We start from the raw sequence: 21,667 nt of genomic DNA, 5'->3' as shown, positions 1-21,667 counted from the left end.
TCGGAAATACTTTTTCAATCAATTCATTTTTGGACGTCACTAAATTACAGAAGTCAGCAGGTAGTTGTATACGTCCTGAAATTGAGTCGACTGGGAGCTTTCCGTTTCCAATCTCCAGCAATTGATCTGAAAATGTTTGACCAGAGTCATCGTTTTGCAATCGGACACGCATATTTGTAGTTAATGTTAATGTTTTTACGTGTGCCCATAAATCAGAATTTTTCAGGCAAGCATTCATTTCGTCTGCAGGGGTTGATCTAGGTATTATAGGTAATGTTTGCCTGAAATCTCCCGCAAGCAATATTAATGTGCTGCCAAAGGGCTTCGACTTCCCTCGCAAATCTTTCAAGCATTGATCCAGAGCCTCGAGCGATTTTTTGTGTGCCATTGTGCACTCATCCCAAATAATAAGTTTGCATTGCTGCAATACTTTACCCATCCCAGATGATTTGGAAATATTGCACGTGGGAGTTTCTGTAGAATACAAATTCAGAGGCAATTTCAAAGTGGAATGAGCAGTTCTTCCACCAGGCAGCAATGTGGCGGCTATTCTGGACGACGCAATTGCCAACGCTATATCATTTTTTGATCGAATTGATGCCAGAATCAGTTTTATCACAAACGTTTTACCAGTACCTCCTGGCGCATCCAAAAACAAAATTTCTCCAACGTTGTTATCGACATAATGCATTATCGTATCATAAATGTCTTTTTGTTCCGACGTTAACTTGGAAATGTTATTTTGTACATGCGACAATAGATCACTCGTACTGTAACTTTGTTCACGATCCAATTCTACACATGTCGAAACAGCAGCGATACGGTTAGGTGAAGGCATTCCCAAATCCTGAAGAGGTTTGTTTGCCATACGTACGCACAAATCTTTTGTAATAACTAAAGTGTAGTTATAAATTTCTGATGTAAAATCAAAAGTCATATCTGACGTCTCTAACTGTTTTCGATGGAGTATATCTTCGGACAGTTTTGACTTATATTTTTCCCATAACTCTGTAGGAGCTGATGGAGAGCAAGTTGTTAAAATGATGCCAAACAATGCACGAATTTGACTTGGAGTTGACGTTTCGCACGCGTCATTGATGCAGTTATCCCAGTGTTGGTCATTCTCCAATAAATTCAGAGCTTGGCATGCACTACGGTAAGTGTCATGTATAGTACTGTTTACAGTTCTCAAATACTCAAAGGATGTCGGACCGGGTACATTCACCAAAAGCAGGCGTAGAAAGAAGCATTCATGTTGATTGGGGTGAACGGTGTAGAGTCTTCCTATCGTGGTATCTTTGAAGATGGTAGGTTGGCCGTCGACTGACTTATCCTGTTTTCGAATTTCAAATACTTTATTTTTAGTATTCCATGTGTAATACGAAGGCACTTTAGTATACAGCAGTTTTTTTGCAAAAGAATAATTTTTGCAAAGCGAAAAGAAAGCGGTTAACTTTGTATCCGGTGGATTCAGGGCTCTTTGTTGCACGTTGGTTTCCGAGAAATAAACACGTTGACCATTCTGTAAATGTACCACTAAGTGAACAACAGCTGGACTACGTTCATGTATCGGAAATGAAAGAATTTGCCAAACAGCTTCATTACTGCTTATGTATCTTCCAGCCTGATATTGTACAATTTCGTCGATATCTTTGATTTCGGGCTGCAAGCCAAAAACTGCCATGTCAAAACATGCCAAAAACTGCCTTTGTTATTAAATGTTTTTGATAATAATGGGGAATATGGAACAACCCACTGGTTATCTACTTCGATGGTGGTACCGTTACGCTTCCTTATTATTGCTGTTTTACCGCCATCTTCAGTAGATCTTCTTCTATATTGTGGGTAACCATCATTGCCAGTAATTGTGTTGGATACTAAAAGTCGAGGATATTGCTTTGTGCACCCTCCTTTGGCCATGCATGGTGTATTTTCGTTCAGTGCACCGCAAGGTCCATGTATCATATTTTTTACAATAATATCGTGTAACCCCTTATCGACTTTTCATCAGGTATTTCAGCGGAAATCACATCGTCAATTTCGCTCGAAGTAATTTTTTTATGTAGCCAGATTAGTATATGAGCGTGTGGCAAACCTCGTTTTTGCCATTCCACTGAGTACATCCAGCATCGCACTGACCCAAACACTTCAAGTTTTACTATGTAGTTTATCAGTGATTTCAACTTTTGCCGGAAGACACGGGCCGTAATGTCATGTCTATGAACCGCCGATTACCCTTGAAGTAAAAGCTACTGTATCTCGTCCCAAGATTGATTACATGTAAATGTAATAAATAAGTCTGGACGACCATAGAGACGAACATACGCAATAGCATCTTGAGCATATTCATGCATATGACGGGGACTGCCAGCATATGACGAAGGTAAAATTGTTAATCTTCCAACGTTTGTGGTATTACCGTCATTTACAACTGCATCTCGCAAATGAATGTATTGTTCAGAGCGGAGCTTGGTCTGATTCAGGCGGATATATAGCAAACGTTCTGATTTAATTTTAGCATACATATCAACGACGTATTGGTGAAACAATTGACGGCATTTTAAAATATAATTTTCTTCATCCTGCCGAATCATTAGTCTATAGGAATAATAATGCATTGTACTGCATTTCTTATTCATTTCTTTGTTAGTGGCTGGATTCATTAATTTAATATTAAAGTGATAGCCGTCGGCTCCATCCCAAAAAATGATAGGATATTGTAGGGCATCGTAGCATCGATGAGTTTCAGCAATTCTTAAAAACTGAGCGTTTCGCTTATGAAGAATAATATCTCGAGGTAAAAACTGATCACCGACCATAACGATTGCCACTTCGTCGATAGTTGGAGCATTGTATCTCCGCAAATGTTGGCCAGGAGGCGTTTTGTCAGCGGAAATAACAATTTTATGCGTATCAGTAGGCATCAAATCGATGGCTGTTTTGAACAGACGCTCTAAATTATTATTTTCGTGGAAAAGATGTTGCAATTGGTAAACGATTGTCCTTTCAACGTTGGGAGAAATTTCGCAACCTGTATTCAATTCAGAATTTCTATCACTGATGAAGTACAATTGTAAAAATTTATGATTCTCGCCTGAGAATGGTAGAAGGGACCCTGCTCTATGGTAAATTTGCCCTTTTACTTTGAAAGTAGACATAAATTGATCTGGATTTTCGATTTGGGCTCCAAACGACGTCATTTGGAAACATAAGTTATATTTTCTGATTTGTGATAAAAAAACGCTAGATTCTGACGTAGTTCCAGTAAGGAAAGTCTTCAATGGCTCTGGTGGTGCAGCCAATAGAGGAAGTTTAACTTTTCCTGAGGCGCAACACATTCCCATTGTTTCACCATTGAATTTTAAGGCCTTGTAATAGGGACAAATTTCAGACATAGTCCCGATTTGAACACATCTACTCAAGCTATAATCATCGACTGGGCTGTACCTGAATGCCAGGCGATAACTTTCAGGTTGCTCTGATTCCTCGGCACGCTTTCTTTTCTTACTTTCTCTATCAGCAGCAAGCCTGATTTCTTGCTGTTCTTGTGATTCCTCGGCACGCCTTCTTTTTTCACTTTCTCTTTTAGCAGCAAGTCTGGTTTCATGTTGCTCTGGTAGTTCCTCGGCATGCCTTCTTTTTTCACTTTCTCTTTTAGCAGCAAGTCTGGTTTCATGTTGCTCTGGTATTTCCTCTGCACGCCTTCTTTTTTCACTTTCTCTTTTAGCAGCAAGTCTGGTTTCGCGTTGCTCTGGTAGTTCCTCGGCACGCTTTCTGTTCTTCTTTCTTTATCAGCCTCAAGCCTGTTTTCTTGCTGTTCTTTTGATTCCTCGGCACGCTTTCTTTTCTTACTTTCTCTATCAGCAGCAAGTTTTTTGGCATAGATTCTTTGAGCATCTTCCTCGGCTGTTGCCATTGTAAGTTCATCAGTCATTTTACAGTTAAACATTATTAGATTTCTCCGTGAACGCATGTCTTAAATACCTTTAATGATGTCACCGTCATAACAAAAATGACGATAACTAACTTCATGACGTCAGTCAACACACAAACATGACGTCAACCGACAGACCCACACACACACAGACAACTTATTTTTATATATATAGATAACCATGTGTCATATATATCCAAAAACTCCAAGATTGCCCCCCTTCCTATATGTTTAAAAAAGTAAATTTCTACGTTTTTTCTTGGGGGGGGGTGGTAACAAAAATACAAATTTCAATGAATAATTCAAATAAGAGTTCAAATTAACTTTGAAAACATTTATTAATCACAATGTGTCGAGAATTTCCTGAAATTTATTTTTGTAAATAGCACGTAAAGTTATCTATATATATAAAAATAAGTTGTTTGTCTGTTGATTGACGTCATGTTTGTGTGTCGACTGACGTCATGTTTGTCGACTGACGTCATTATAAGGATTGAGCAATATGCCGTCATGAAGTTTTTTGCCGACTGAAGTCATGTTTGTCGACTGACGAATTACAGACCAGGACACCGGGACAGAAATGACGACCGGGACATTCAAAGAGAAATTACAGACTGGGACACCGGGACACAAATAACGACCGGGACACAGGGAATATAATTGACGACCGGGACACAGGGACACAACTACAACGGGGACGCCGGGGGCACAGGGGGGATATATAGATGACGACCGGGACACGGGGAATTTTCGATTAGCAATCACCATCAACAAAGCTCAAGGGCAATCATTATAATAATGAGGTATAGATCTGAATACGGATTGTTTTTCCCATGGACAATTATATGTTGCATGTTCAAGAGTTGGTAAACCTGACAATCTATTTATATGCACAGACAATGGGACAGCAAAGAATGTCGTATATTCGCAAGTTTTACAAACATATATATATATATATATATATATATATATATATATATATATATATATATATATATATATATATATATATATATATATATATATATATATATATTCACAGGTGGGACACAGGGACACAACTACAATGGCGCGTAACTAATATGGCGCGAAAAAAGCTAAAAAAAAACTAAAAAGGAAAATACTCAAAAAAAAGGAAAAAAATAAAAAAGGTAAAAAACTAAAAAGAAAAAAAACACCGGGACACAAATGACGACCGGGACACAGGGAATATAAATGACGACCAGGACACAGGGACACAACTACAACGGGGACTCCGGGGGGCACAGGGGGATATATAAATGACGACGGGGACACAGGGAATGTTCGATTAGCAGTTACCATCGACAAAGCTCAAGGGCAATCATTAGAATAATGAGGTATAGATCTGAATACGGATTGTTTTTCCCACATCCAATTATATATTGGATGTTCACGAGTCGGTAAACCCGACAATATATTTATATGCACAGACAATGGGACAGCGAAGAATGTTGTATATTCGCAAGTTTTACGTAGTTAAAAACATATATATATCTATCTATATTCACAGGTGGGACACAGGGACACAACTACAATGGTGCGTAACTAATAGGGCGCGTAACGACTTACGCGCGCGGGGGGGCTAGGGGGGTCACCAACTAGGTGTTGGGGTGGCGCGAAGCGCCACCCCAACAGCTAGTATTTAATAGTTATTTAGCAAGAAATCGTAAAAACTATTTTGTTCATAAGGCTGCATCTCCCTCGCTTGATATGAAGTAAACAGGCTTCTGTGAAATAGATTGGGTAAATATTGAGAAATTTCTTTTCTGAATAATTTACAAAAAATGGTTTTAACTACTTCTTATTATTTTGGAAACGACGAGGCACATGTCGATGGCAATATTTTCTTGCTTCCTGGGTGCGGTAAACACCATTTTAAAACAGATACATATCTTAAAATAAGAGTTTATAGAAGATCTTAGTAAAAGTATCTTGAAAACCGAGTAAAATAATTTTTTAAATAGGATTAAAAAGATGAAGAGATGATGTTGAGTAAAGAGAAGATCCATCAATTGAACAGCTTCACTTACCAGGGTTGTATAGTCTAAATAGTGGATGGAATGTAGATGTTAAAAGTAAAATTGCCAAGGCCAGACGTTCTTTTTAATAATTCTGATAAAGATTATGAAGATAGTCCTGGGAGCCAAGAGTCGAATATTGGAACTCACAGAGATGACAAAAGATGGCTAGGGATACTTAAGCATGGTTCTGAAATGTGGGTGCTTCAGAAGACGGAGGAGGTTTTGAATATTAGATGCTGGAGGAAGATTTGTTTTAAATTACAATTGCGTACCTTGATAACGCTTTCCACTACCTTTTTCTGCCGCGATAATTTCAGTATTTTTCTAAGGCACAAGTTTTCAGATGATAGAACGCGTTTTTCTTGTTGGATATTTAGATTCCAGCATTCACTTGAGTAGAGGAGAATGAACATCACATTGCTATTTATGAAGTGGAGCTTCAAGTGATTAGAGTATTTCTTACTGCGCCAGTTTGGTTTCAACCTATTAAAGTTTATGTAGATTGTCTAATCTTCCTCTTGATTGGGTTGGCTCTTTCGCGATTATAATAAATTCGCTGACCTATTCGATTGCTTTAGCTTTGCATTTCAGTGTCAGCAGAGAGTCAGATGTAGCCATGCTCAATGTCTTGCTGACATTTATTGTAAGCCCCACATTTTTGGCCTTTTCATCTATGGCATCCAGTCGCAGCTAGAGTCACTGTTTTGCTTCTTTGAAAAAAAAACAGCATGGTCGCCAAAGTTCAAGCCAGATATCTGTTGGATGCAAATCTTCACTCCAGAGTCCGAAGACTACCTTAGAATGTAGTCCATGACAATAACAAATCGAAATAGGACATATCCCCGTTTGACACCAAACATTATCTTGAAGAAATGTGTATCCCCATTTTCTCTTCGCACACACCATCCATTATCTTCGTTATGTGCGATTTTCATTTTAACTACTTCATTAGGTAATCTGTAATAATTCAAAATTTTCCATAAAATCTTTCGATCAGCAGAATCAAATGCCTTTTCAAAGTCAAAAACATACACAATTTTATTTTTGTTCCTTTCCCAGGACTCATTACCCATCTAATCTAAGAATTAAAATAAAACCAGAACAGGACCTACCAGTTCGAAAACCGTGTTGCTCTTCCCTGAAGTGAGTCTAGGGCTGTTCATAGGTATTGTATTTTACTAGGTACAGACATTAACTTGATACCATTCCAGTTGTCAAAGAAAAGCACAGAGTTTGACCAGTATGCCCCTGCTCCAACCTTTTGGAAGTTATTCGTTATTCAATATAACCACTATGATAGCACCTCAAATAGTCATGTCGGCTTGAAGGGATATCATTAGCATCTCTGCCGTGATCCCATTGTCTCCAGGCGCACGACTATTTTTCAACTTTTTCACAGCTTTCGTCACTTCTTTGGTGCTGGGGGTGGGTGGGAAGTCAGCACTTACGTCAATTAGTAATATACGTCCTATTGACTATGGATCATAGTCAGATCGACTATGGGCGAAGTGTGTTAATATGATTTAGCGTCAATAGACGTAGAACGCGAAGAATTAGAAGCAATCAATTGGGAAAAGATAATTAATCATTTTCTAGGGAAAAAAGTAAGAAAAGTCAGATTTTAACCAAAGGAATTTTTTATAAATGATTTTTTTGTTTATTTGGCCGAAACATTTTGGAGACAGGAGAGGAGTACCAATCAATATTCTGCCCCGGGCGCGAGAAAGGCCAGAACCGTCACTGATTCATTTCATACGAAGTTTGAAAATGTTTATTTTCTTCTAGATGAAAAACCATCTCATACAATGCTATTTCAAAAGTAAATAGAGGTATTTTCGCGACTCACTGTAATTTTTGTATTTGGTCCACATTCAAATCTTAGGGGGGGGAGGGGGAGCAGTTTTTCATAAAAAGTTCAACATGTCGTTTTTCATCTCCTCCTAAATTCTTAAAATACTATATGAGGTTTCTTTGATTTGTACATGGTGGATTAGTTCTTAATAGCTGTCGTAAAAACTGAAGCTAATGTTCAAAATCAGATCCAGTCCTGAATGTGCCAGGTTTAGCTTATTCAACCTCTATATTATTTAGCTATGCATTCATGGAACTATGTTTCACTTTGCGATGATCGCTAAATTTGAATTCAAGTCAAAGTTTACGGTTTTCCGCGAGAAAAATCTTTCGAATTCACAGAAAATTTTTTAATACTCGTTTAACATTGGGTAGGCAAAGCTGACATTATTAGCCAGCCTACTTCTATCTTACCTTCAAATTTCATAGTTTCATTACTTTGTGCAAGCTTGTCACGATTGTACATACATTCATGCACCGTTTTTCAGTCTTTGAATAAAATGTTGGAGATTTTGACATCCTTCTAGAATTTTATATAACTTTTTTTTCAATTTTGTCTTCTTGAAAAATTCTTCTGTAGCTGAAAGCTGTGATTTATTGCTAAATACAAGAAAATCTACTTAAAATTGCTTTTGAAATATCGTAGAAACTAAAAGGCTAGACATACAAAAAATTTCTTCAAGTGTTTTAAGAGCATAAGCGCACCTACACCACCAAAGGGATAGATAAGAAGCAAATGGCAAGCCAAAGGACAGAAAACTCACGGGCTAGACAGACATGACTTTTCTTTCAGCGTTTTAAGAGCATAAACGCACCTACATTACTAAAGGGATGGATAGGAGGCAAATGGCAAGACAAAGGGCAAGAAAATAAAGGGCTAGACAGACAAAAAATTTCTTCAAGCGTTTTGAGAGCATTAACGCTCTACACCACAAAAGGGGTAGATAGGAGGCAAATGACAGGACAAAAGGTAAGAAACTAACGGGCTAGACAAACATAACTTTTCCTCCAGCGTTTTAAAAGCGCCTACACACGAGTAACAGACTATTTTTTTCACAGATAACATAGTGTATTTTCGATAAGTTTTTTAACATTAGTTTCTAGAAATTGCTTAGTAAAGCCAACAAATTTCATATTCCCTAAGATAATAGATAATTCCACAAATATTATCCTTAAAAATATTTAACTATATTAATAAAATATTTCAAGCTCCAAAGTCAGTCTAAGAAAAGCTCCAAACAAGCTTCAGCCTAAAATTGAAGGGTAATTTATAAGCTGGTGTGTAAAACACAAGTATCACACAAATACGACCGCTCTCAGTATAAAAACACTACGTACTTCCAGTCCATGACCACAAAATCTAGTAAAAGTTCAAAAAATGCAAAACAAAGACTAATATCGCTGTTTCTTCTGCTCAAAGTTGGCTTTGTGAAGCCTGGGGAAATGTGCATTGCTAGTGGAGAGACTTGAGCATCAATTATTTTGTTATATTTATAAACTATACGGTATGTGAAAGATTGATGCATAGTTTTTTTTTAGTATTACCCACCCTAAAAGCTTGCAAGAATTGCTATCATGAGAAAAAAATCATGACGAAATTATCGTGACAAAGAAGATCGAACTTTTTTACTATTCAGTAAGTTTTCAAAACTAGAAAAATATATTTCACAGAATGTACAATCGAAACGGATATTTTGGCTATCTATGCCAAAGCCGTATATAGCCAAATATTGCCGAAATATAGGCTTATCTTGAATTCACTGTCTTCAAAAATTTCCTCATTTTCTTTCCTCGTTTTGTATAATGGGAAAGCAGTAATGTCTTCCTCAAGTAAGTTATTACGTAAGGTATTGGGCTGCACTCTAAGTTGATTTCCTTTATGGTAGAGAGGGGCTTGAGGGGCTCGATGAGTTTAACTTTGGTTTTTAGAAAGTCAAACGACAGGACCAACTTTTGAGATGTATTTGGAAAAACATGGATATTAATGACAGCTTTTTTTTTTATTTTGCCCTTGATTAGAGCCATGTCATTGGTATACTTAACTTTAGAAAGTACGCAGTCTCCAAATTGAAGACTGCAACGAAAGTAATATTTTGCAAGTCACAACATAGTATATTGCACAGGTGAACAGCTTAAGAGTGGTTTCAACCTCGCTGGATACCTGTTTTCACCGAGAATGTTTGGCTGAATCTGTAGCCTTCCTTGTCGACAGGAAATCAAGTAAAACAGCAATATTTCTTACTGTAGCGACAAGGTGTATTTAGAGCCATCTACGAATATATAATTTGTGATGCCAAAAGAAGAAATGATATCGATCTCCATGTTGAAATAAAAGACGCAAAAAGTATTCTGACTTTTTACCATCTTTTGACATAACTGGTTAATTTCCTACGGTAATTATCTTAGATTTCTAATTAGTTAATAAGCTGTTCCTTTAAATAAGAATTGCAGAACAGAGAATATTATTTTTCATACAATTCTATAGACCTATGAGGGGCTTTTTGATAGCATATCTTTGAAAGAAGTTGAGCTATGAGAATGAAACTTTCAGAATGAGCCTAAATTATGGCTAGGGTAACACTAGGCGAGGGGAATAAAGGATACGTTTTAATTAAAGTTGTTATATTGGATTTCTTATTTTATGCTTCTCTTCAATGTAACCTAATAGCCTAGTCACTAGGCTATGCTACTCTATAAATGCACTCCTCCCCTCTTATGATCCTGTAGCAATATAATCCTACCAATGTATTTTCTCCACTAGTTTAATCTATCCACACATCATAGGTCATTTGATCACAAGTCAGTAATAATTGTGATGGTGCTCACATTTTTGGAAGCCCCCAATATGTCTAAGGCTTAAACAGCTAGTTTACCCCCTTCAATAGGGGACAAATTTGTTTTCCTTCCACTGAATTTTTGTGAAATGGTGCTACTGAGCTCAATGCAAATTAACAGTAGCCTAAGTGTAAATGTTTAGTTCTGTCACAAGCTGCCTAAAGTGCATATTACTGTATTTAGCAAGATTCTGATGATCATATGTTGTTTCTTTGTCATTATTAGAGAACTGCATCCATTTTTTAGCTTTCTAAAACCCCCCTCCAATGAGACCAAAAATGCATAAAGTGGGCTTGCTTACAGGTAACATTACCTATAGAGTAAAGTATATTAGTTATATTAGCAGGAAGTAGATTCCTGCAAGCAGTGGGATGAGGTCTATATTCTATATTTATTCAACAAAGAGTGATAAAACTAAAAAAAAAAAAAACACAGAATGCAGACCTTGCCCTGCTGCCTACAGGGCTCATGGACTAATATGATTTGCTCTATAGGTAATGTTACCTGTAAGCAAGCCCACTTTATATATTTTATTTTGACCCATGGAGGAGGAGGGTCAACCAGAAATGGATCTGTTCCTAGAATTAGCATTTCTAAGTACTATAGTATAGAAACAAGTTTAGATAGCTTGTGACAAAACCAAACCTTTACCAGAGTAAGAAAGGGTAAAATGTATCTAAAGGGCAATGCAACAGTAAATTTTTCATTGTTCATGTTATTGATGGTAATTGTTTAGTTTCATCTCAAGCTGTCTAAACTGGAAAGTATGCTGGAAAGCAGCATAGTTTCCAGTTTAGAGCACTTAGAAATATTAATTCTAGAAGCACATCCATTTTTGGTTGACCCTCCTCCTCCATAAGGCAAACTAAAAATAGGCAGGGTTTTTAAGCTGAGGGAAAAGTTGTGGTTGTACAATAGGAATGAAATTATATTTTAAATTTTAATTCCAGTCATCACTGTTAATTTCTTTATAGGCCTAGTAGTAAGTCAAAAGATAATTAAACAAGAGCTAAGAGCTCATATGGCACTTGTGACAAGGTCAGAGAGAGAGAGAGAGGGAAAGTTTATTATTATTAAATATAAGACAATATAAAATATAATTCAAAATTGAAACACAATACACTTATTCCCCCTTGAAAGGCTCCATGGTCAGGGATACAAGGGGGAAAATGTCAGGGATACAAGAGGGAATGAGCTCTAGCAAAATTCTAAGAATCAATAGATTGATTTAAAAGAAAAATCAGAGGCTTAATACAGGTCAGGATTTAAAATAAGAGCTTTGAGACATGAGGTCCTTCAAAATATCAAATTCATTAAAATCTGATTACCCATTTGTACATAAAAAATACCTCATTTTTCTAATTTTTCCTCTCTCTTCAGCTCCCCAGATGGTCAAATCAGGGAAAACAACTTTATTAATTCAATTTGTACAGATCCCTGACATACCTGCCAATTTTTATTGTCTTAGCACATCCAGAAGCACCAAACTCATCAAAGTTGGACACCCTCCCTCCCCCAACTCCCCCAAAGAGAGCAGATCCATTCTGGTTATGGCAATCATGTATCTAGGACTTGTGCTTATTTTTCCCACCAAGTTTAATCCCAATCCCTCCACTCTAACCATTTTCTAAGATTTCAGGTTTCCCCCTTCAACCCCCCACCCCCAATGTCACCAGATCTAGTTGGGATTTAAAATAAAAGCTCTGAGACATGATATTCTTCTAAATGTAAAATTTCACTAAGATCTGATCACCTGTTTGTAAGTTAAAACTACCTAATTTTTTCTAATTTTTCCAAACTAACTGTCCCCCCCCCCAAATGGTCAAATCAGGGAAACGACTATTTCTAATTTAATCTATTCTGGTTCCTGATATGCCTGCCAAATTTCATTGTCCTAGCTTATCTGGAAGTGCCCAAACTAGCAAAACCAGGACCAACAGAAATTGTGATTGCTATATATATATCACTTGGTAAATACAAGTGCCATAAAAACTTATGCATCCATTAATGCTAATTACCCACTTTCACTTTTGAGTTTAAACTAGCCAGCTGTGTGAAGGAAACAAACATCCAATTTTGCTTATACATAACAGTACCTAAACTATAGAGTGAAGTGAATTAGTCCATGAGCCCTGCAGGCAGCAGGGCAAGGTCTGTATTCTGAATGGTTGACTTGTTAGTTGATGTTTATGACCTACTTTTTGTTTACTCTTTCAGGCTTCAGGCCAAATAATTATTCAATAAATATATAATACAGACCTTGCCCCACTGCCTGTAGGGCTTGTGGACTATCTTACCTCAGTATTCAGCCTAATTTGTTTCACCAAGGCCTTCCCATAGCCAAAGCATTTTTTCAAACAAATTGAATCTTGAACTGAAAGACTATATAAACTCCATTCTGTCAGAAGGTATCTCTTGAAATCAACAGAACATGAGCATAAAATTTAACTAATTGCTCTGATTCACCAGTTCACTGGCTAGTTTAAACTTGAAAGTGAAAGTGGATAATTGTGAAATGCTGCTCATCTTAAGGGATTTGTAAATAAGCAATATTTACAGTGGTGTACATGTGACAACTTGGTTAAAAAAACAGAAAAAAACTGTGGATTTGGGTTGGGAAATTTGTCAAGTTAGGTTTATAAAATTTGATATTCCCCAGTTTAGAATTCAAAAATGAAGCTTTTTAAAATTCATTGTTTCAATGATGATTCTTTATCATGTTTCAAGATTATGGTTTGTCTGTGGAAAATGACTTCAACAAGTTTCTCCAACTTGTATTTTTATACTATATTTAGTTTACATTTATATCATATTTATATTATTTATTTTTTATCATACTTCAACTTGTATTTTGAATGAGTGTTTTAATTTTGTTAGAGGTGTGAATTGTAGCAACTATTATAGGTCATTTTAGCACAAAGAAGGGCAGAGGAAAGTGTGTAGTTACATAGTTACTGCCACTTAAATATTTTGACATCAGGTTGTTACCCTTAAATTGCAATCCATAATATGACAAAGTTCATCTACACACCTCTCTTGCTTACCCCTCGTTTTGTATAGAGTTTTTTCCAAAACTGGGAAGGGATAAATCACTGAAATTAGGGCATAGTTCCATGTCTTGGCAGCTGAAAGACTCTGTTAACATAGCAGCAATTACTGTGTGCTTATAAACAACTATTAAATCCTTGCTGCCCACCTAACATATATAATATGTTCTGACTCCCTCTACATTGAAGCTATTAAAACAATATTTATGTTTAATAGAGGACTATGACCCATATGTATACGGCCGGAAAAATGGCTTTAAATACAGTCATTCATTCATTCATATACTTTCATTGGCCTCTTAAATAAAATTGAACAAGTGATTCTACTATAAACTTCCAACTCTTCTCCAGTCAGCCATCTTGGGATCAAAGGAAATACCAGAGTTGATAAGGCAGTAAAAATGCACCCCCCCCTTTTCTTTACATAAGCCACTGACATATTCTCTTCAGGGACACTCTCCAACATGGATCTTAAAGCATATATGTTGCCACATTGCAAATTTCACCATCTCCTTTTGAGACAAGGAAAAAGGTGCCAATAGCAGAATTCCAAAGCTGCTGATACTTTAGCAGCACAACTTGTGTTTTGACAATGTTTCTTTGAGCAAAAATTATTTTTATGTGTAAAAATGGTATTTTCAGACAAAAACTGCCAACAAATTTCACTAGGTCATGAAAACTTCCTAGTAGCATTGCTACTATGCTACCCCACTTTTTGCACAGTGGCAATTGACCTTAAGGGCCACACCTTCACCAATGAAATACTCACAATATTTGAAAGTCCCTCATAGTCTCCTCTGCAGATTTCTTGATTTATTTCTGATAGACTTGTGAAAGACTTTTCATCTAATTAAACATTTTCTTGCAGCTCAGAATCCTAAGGTAATGGTTGCTCATAAATACACTCCTATTAGTGGTTGATTCAAAACTAGTAGTTGATCCAAGACAAACCAATAAAATATGGATGGATCAATAAAATCAATGTAAAATATAATAAACCAATGGATAACCAATAAAATATGGTGCTTTGGAGACACAACCCAACAGCAGCTGTCTGCAGCTACTGCTAATATTTAGGACTTTGGTTACCTTTAGCTCAAATTGTTCATTACTTACAGTTTGCTACTATAAACTGTTTTGATTAAGGCTTAGAGAAGAAAATTGTGATGTTGATTCTTGTTCTTTCTTGTTTGGTTATTTGTAGATATTAATGCACAATTTGTATGCTATACCTGGTCCAGCAGTGGCAGAGATTGATCTCTGGGCACAGAATTACCTAGCAGAGATCAATCCTACTGTGCCACCACAAGATTATAATACCAATTCTTCTTTCTTCTTCTTGTTGGGTTATTTTCAGATGCTAATGTACGATTTCCATGCAACTCCAGGCACTAAAGCAGCTGAGATTGATCTCTGGGTCCAGTTTTACTTAGCAGAGATCAGTCCTATTGTACCACCGCGCAAGGTAGTAGTGCCAATTCTTTGTGTTTGGTTATTTGCATATGCTTATTATGATCTCCATCCAGCTCCTGACTCTGTAGCAGCTGAGATTGATCTCTGGGTCCAGTTTTACCTAGCAGAGATCAGTCCTATTGTACCACTGCAAGATTGTAGTGCCAATTCTTTGTGTTTGGTTTTTTGCATATGCTTATTATGATCTCCATCCAGCTCGTGACCCTGTAGCAGCAGAGATTGATCTCTGGGTTCCATATTTTTCAGCAGTGATCAATTCCACTCTGTTTCCACAAGGTTGTACTCCCAATTTAAGTACAGTTGACTCAGTAATTTGAAATTCAAGGGACTAGAGGAAAAGTTCAAATTACTGATATCTTCAAAACAACAAGAGTTGAATGAGAATGAACCAGAATGAACATGGAAGAATTTCAGATAAGTGCTTTATTGAAAATACAAAGCCCGTGTATTGTACACACATACATATACACACATATACATATATAAGCGTGTATTGTACATATAAGCTCTTTTGTCTAACTTCTTAATCACAACTTCTTTCTCTAGCTTTTTGTATATGGAACATGTTAAAAACCATTTTAGCCAAAAAAAAAAAAAAAAAAAACAACAACAACATAGTTTTGCAAAGTAAATCTATGATTTATTATTACTATATTTTTTTTGAAGTAACATCCTTCTTACATTGACTGATTCATTTTCAATGCTGATGAAAGCCACAAAAGAGATTATCACTTATTTCTCTTGTTAGAGCATTGTAATGTAAGATATTGATGAATAATCTTGCTTTACTTAATGTGACTGGCTTATGCAGCTCTTCTTTTTTATCCTTCTCATCTTGAAAATTCAACAATTCAGCATCAGTAAAAACACCATGGAAAACCATGTCATTATCCATGTGAATACTATCCTCAAAGGCAAACTCATAACAGTTTGGTAGAAGTAACCACTTTTTGTCTAAGGGGATGAATCCCTCTAAATCTTGTGACTGGTAGCCTTATGAAAGTATTGCAAACTAAGATGTCCTTGTTATAAATTCAAATTATCAAGAATTGACTTTATTTAATTCTTCAATTTCATTGTAAACATGATAAAAGAGCACGCTTTCTTCTCCTGCCTTAAATGTAGGCTAGTTGTTTGTATTGCCATTAAGATAGGACCTTGGTTTACTTTACTGGTCTAGAATTTTCTTAAGGTAGCCAGAGTTTGCAAAAAAAAATTATTCTGGTGGAAGTAATTTTCAAAGAATTGTTCAACAATTAAAAATGTATTTGCAGATCATTCCTTGTTGCAAAGTAGTGATTTTCTAATGAGATTTATTTTTAATTGATTTATATTCATGTATTTTTTTTTAAACATGTCAAAAATTTGTTTATATGCATATTTTTACTTTTTTAGAAGTTGGACAAAAGTTTCTGGGGCAGGGGTCTAAGAGTTGTTCTTAAATTTTCCTCCTTGAAATGTTTTTTTCAGTGCAGTAACAAAAGGGTAGACATGCACCATTTTTTTGGAAGGATTTTGTAGGAAGATTGTGCTTAGAAAAAAACACTTCTTGACTGAATTAATTGAAACTACCATGGTTTAGAGTAGAAAAACTACTAAATATATTATTCATTTTTGCATCCAGGCATGTATGAAGCATTTTTTCAAGAGCCCAAATAATAAAAAAGAAACTTGGAGAAAGAAGGGCATTAGTAGAAAACAAATTTTGCCTGAGAGTTTAAATATGAAGTGCCAGAAGTTCTAGAATATTTAGTTTTTCCTTGGGGGGGGGGACAAGGCCTGCTTCCTTGTACTTCATTTCTAGCATAATCTTGTTATATAAATTCATGTTAAAAGCATAACAGGCAGTATTTAGTTATAGGGACAGTTGTCTGTTCACCTACTGTTGAATGAATTTCACTATAGCTTACTAACATTTCAGGAATTTGTCCCAGAACATTGTACAATGTTTCCCATGACCAAAAATATGAACTATATGACATCAAGTGATAGATGTATGATGAAGAAATCCCCACCAGTGGACATCATTGATTGCCAAAAGCAAGGCTCTTCTCAAGATCTTGGCTATGTATCTGCTACTGAGAGCCTAACAAGTAGCTATACTGGCTTCTCTCAGGTATCTATCATCTTTTTTATTTTGAAAAGAATATATGACTGTAGTTGGGATGTTGGGATCATCCTTCTTATAGAGACTGTTCAAAGACCTTGACAATTTTTTGAGGATAACAACACACATAAGATATAAAAGATCTGATATTAAAGGAACAAAGTTGTTCCAAACAGCCTTTGATAAATAGTCAAACCCACCAGGGTTCGGATATGTGTGTACCTTTTGTCCTTAGTCCAATGTATCTTCAGCCATTTTGATGGCCTATTTGAATTAAGGGAGAACCAAATGTACCTTGACTGTTATGAATTTTGAATTAAAATCGAATAGTTGTGGGCATCAAGTCATGGCTAATTGGAGAAAAAGCCAAGACAGATAGACAAATTGAGTGAGAGGAAATTCTGGCACTAAACCTCCTTATTAGGATTGTATAAAAATGATGTTATTTCATGTGTATATTTCATATGTCTATCTATTATCCGTCCTTGTGTCATTCTTAGGGCAGTAGAACCAGGGTAGATAGTCATAGAACCTATAGTTTTCCAAGTTTTTGGTTTAATGGCACAGGTTTCGTTCATTTTAGCATTAGAGACTATTGCTGAGGTAACATGTTTGTTATATCCAATAGGATTTCCTGGGGAATGGAAATCCAGGGGATTCTGGCATGTAATCAAGCTTGAAATTTGATTTTAAGATGATATGTCAAAGCTATAGATGAATGCATATTTGAAATTAATAACTTTCCAAAAACACGTCTCTGATATATATATATATATATATATATATATATATATATATATATATATATATATATATATATATATATATATATATATATATATATATATATATATATATATATATATATATATATATATATATATATATATATATATATATATATATATATATATATATATATATATATATATATATATATATATATATATATATATATATATATATATATATATATATATATATATATATATATATATATATATATATATATATATATATCTCTTAGGGTTTGGACCTATGTGTAGACCTTTCTTCCTTTGTCCATTGTGTCCTTATTCATGCTGGTAGGATAATTGATCTAGGAAAGACTAACTTGTACCTTGAAAATTTTAGCATCAGCAATGAATTGTTGGTGTAACATATTGCTTATACCAAATATAACCTGAGGATATCAAGAGACATGGTTGCATTCTGGCATGTATACAACCATGAGGTATAATCTTGTACTCAGTAATTCCTATATATATATATATATATATATATATATATACTACTACTACTACTAATAACTCACTGCAGCACCAAGCCGCCTGAGGCCAACACAGCTACGCACGCTCCTCCTCCAACCTAATCTATTTAAAGCCTCCCTCTTTACACCCTCCCAGGAAGTTCCCATTTCCTTTAAATCCTTATTTATGACATCCTCCCAACCCAGACAAGGACGACCTGCTTTCCGTGTAGCCCCAGACGGTTGGCCAAAAAGGACAATCTTCGGTAATCTGTCATCCTTCATCCGTAGAACGTGGCCTAGCCATCTCAACCTTTCTTTCATTATAGCCCCAGAAAGCAGGATTGAACCACACTTTTCGTACAACCTACTGTTTGAAATACGGTCAGTCAGCCGGGTACCCAGAACAATCCGTAGGCAATTTCTCTGGAAAACATCTAGTAAATTTTCATCTGCTTTTCGGAGTGTCCATGCTTCAGAGCCATATTTGACCACTGTCATCACTGTAGCTTCCAATATTCTAATCTTGGTTTGTAGGCTTATCTTTCTATTCTTCCAAACTTTTTTTAACTGTGAAAAAACACCCTGAGCTTTAGCTATTCTACTTTTAACATCTTCACTGCTCCCACCATCTTTACTAATAATACTACCAAGGTAACTGAAGCTCCCAACTTGATCAATCTTTTCGTTACCTAAGGTCACCTGTTCATCTTCACTTATTCCTAACCTTAGTGACTTAGTCTTCTTAACATTAATTTTCAAGCCTATTTTAGCACCCTGAACTCGTAAAACCTCTAAAAATTCATTCATTTTGCTCACACTTTCATCTAATATGCTTAAATCATCAGCATAATCTAAGTCCAGGAGCGTTCTTCCTCCCCATTTGATTCCATGGTCTCCAATTGCCTTTCCTGTGCTCCTTAAGACGAAGTCCATCAAAATGATCCATATAAAGGGGGATAGAACACAACCCTGCTTAACTCCTGATTTAATACAAAAACCAGTTGCTAACCTCATTTCCTACCTTAACCGCAGCAGTATTATTCTCGTACATAGCGCAAATCACTTTAATGTATTTTTCTGGTATACCATATAACGATAAGACCTTTGTTAACGCTGTTCTATCAACAGAATCGAAAGCTTGCTCATAATCGATAAAACTAAGGACCAAAGGTGTTTGACAACGAAGGGACTTCTCAATTATTAACCTAAGAGTGAAAACATGGTCGACACATCCTCTACCTTTTCTAAAACCGCATTGTTCTTCCCTTAAAACTTTGTCTACAGCATGTCTCAGTCTAAAAAGTATCATATTACTCAGTAATTTGCTACCTACAGAGACCAGACTAATGCCTCGATAATTCCGACATTCACTCTTGTCACCTTTCTTATACAGTGGTTTAATTAAGGTTTTCCTAAAATCATTGGGTACTTCCCCTTTTTCAAAAATCATGTTCATAATCTTCAGTAGCTTATTCCTAACCTCAGAGCCACCATATTTAAGGAACTCATTAATCATACTATCAGCACCTGGGGCCTTATTATTTTTTAATCCTTCTAGTACTGTCGCTAATTCTTCCTCACTAAACAAATCTTCCTTCACATCCAAGGTATCACAAACTTTTTCATTTTCATCTATATCTTTTCCTGCAACTGTATCTTGGTTTAGCACATTCTCAAAATGTTCCACCCATCTTTCTTTAACTTTTTCCTTATCACTAATTGTGGCCCCATTTCTATCTTTAACTGGGACTAGTCCGGATCGGCTACTCCCTTTCAATTTATTAACATGCCAGTATAATATTTTACTATTATGCCGTCTAGCCGCATCTTCCAGATCCTCAGCAATTTTATCCATCGCCTCCATTTCACATCTCCTTAGTTCATATTTTAATGCTTTCTCCACTTTCTTTACATTCCTTTTGTTTTCATACGACCTATCGCTCAGATAATTCTTATACAAACCCCTTCTACTCTCTATTAAACCTAAAGCTTTTTCACTAATATTCCTAGTTGCTGTCTTAGCACTCTTCCCTAGGACACCATCAGCAACTTCACAAATTGTTTTTCTGAAATTATTCCATCCATCTTCCACATTGTCAAATTTTAAACCCTCAAGTTTAGTACTCAACTGTTCCTGGAATTTTTTTTTCTCAAATTTTCATCCTGAAGTCTACCAACATCATAACTTTCCGGGAGGGAGTTACTCTTCCGAAATTTCAGCTTTAAATTAACCTTAGACACTACTAGATGGTGATCTTTACTTTTAACATCAATAACGGCACTCCAATACACCCTAGTATCTTGTATTGATCCTGCTAGTCTTCTGTTTACAATAACATAATCAATAAGGTTTGCTGTCTTACCATCACGTGAATACCATGTCAACTTATGGGCCATTTTGTGACCTAACACTGTATTGGTTTTAACTAGGTTGTTATACCTACAAAATTGCAAAAGCCTATAGCCATTACTGTTTTCTTTTCCTACACCAAAATTACCTAGGCTAGGATACCATCTATCCCTATTTCTACCAACCTGGGCATTAAAATCTCCTAGCAAAAACACCATATTTCTACCTGGTACCCTGTCTATTTGCTCCTGTAACTGTAAGTAAAATTCATCTGAGTCACTAGTATCTCCATCAGTTGGTTCAATGGGGGCATATACTACTATAACTGATACCCTAAACTTTTTAGTCATAAAATGAGCAATTAGTATTCTATTATTAATACCTTCCCAGCCTAAACAAGACTTAGCAGCTTCCTTATTCATCATGAGCCCTACTCCCTGTCTATGTACCCCATCCTTCCTTCCTGAGTAAACAAATTCTATGTCACCTAATTTCATGCTTCCTACCCCTGGGATATGAGTTTCTGAAACTCCCAATAAATCCAGTTCAAACCGTCTGAATTCGTCAGTCAAAATGTCGATGCGATAGTCATTTTTTAACGCCGTAACATTCCAAGTTCCAATTTTCATGTTCTTTAAATCTTTGAAATTATTTTGGCCTCAAGAAAAGCAGTGATCCCGGATACCAGTGCAGGATGGGGACCAACATATCTTCTCAAGTCTTCACCGAAGCGCTTAAGCCGGCTTAGAACCGGACAGCAAGAAGTCCCTGGGACC

At 36.1% G+C, this 21,667-nt stretch overlaps 1 protein-coding gene across 1 annotated transcript in view; it reads left to right on the top strand.

Moving 5' to 3' along the window:
- Positions 1 to 10,126: 10,126 nt before the first annotated feature.
- The window catches only part of LOC136024735 (proline-rich nuclear receptor coactivator 2-like), a 31,290-nt gene continuing 19,749 nt past the window's right edge, over positions 10,127 to 21,667 (top strand). Inside the window, exons 1-2 of the mRNA XM_065700167.1 lie at positions 10,127 to 10,220; positions 17,104 to 17,298. Coding sequence (XP_065556239.1) covers positions 17,128 to 17,298 — 171 coding nt within the window. The 5' untranslated portion in view covers positions 10,127 to 10,220; positions 17,104 to 17,127. The remainder of the gene's footprint in view (positions 10,221 to 17,103; positions 17,299 to 21,667) is intronic.

Source organism: Artemia franciscana, chromosome 3, assembly GCF_032884065.1.
Source record: "Artemia franciscana chromosome 3, ASM3288406v1, whole genome shotgun sequence".
Classification (NCBI taxonomy): domain Eukaryota; kingdom Metazoa; phylum Arthropoda; class Branchiopoda; order Anostraca; family Artemiidae; genus Artemia; species Artemia franciscana.
The sequence above is the reverse complement of the archived record's forward strand: the minus strand, read 5'-3'. Positions and strand labels throughout refer to the sequence as shown.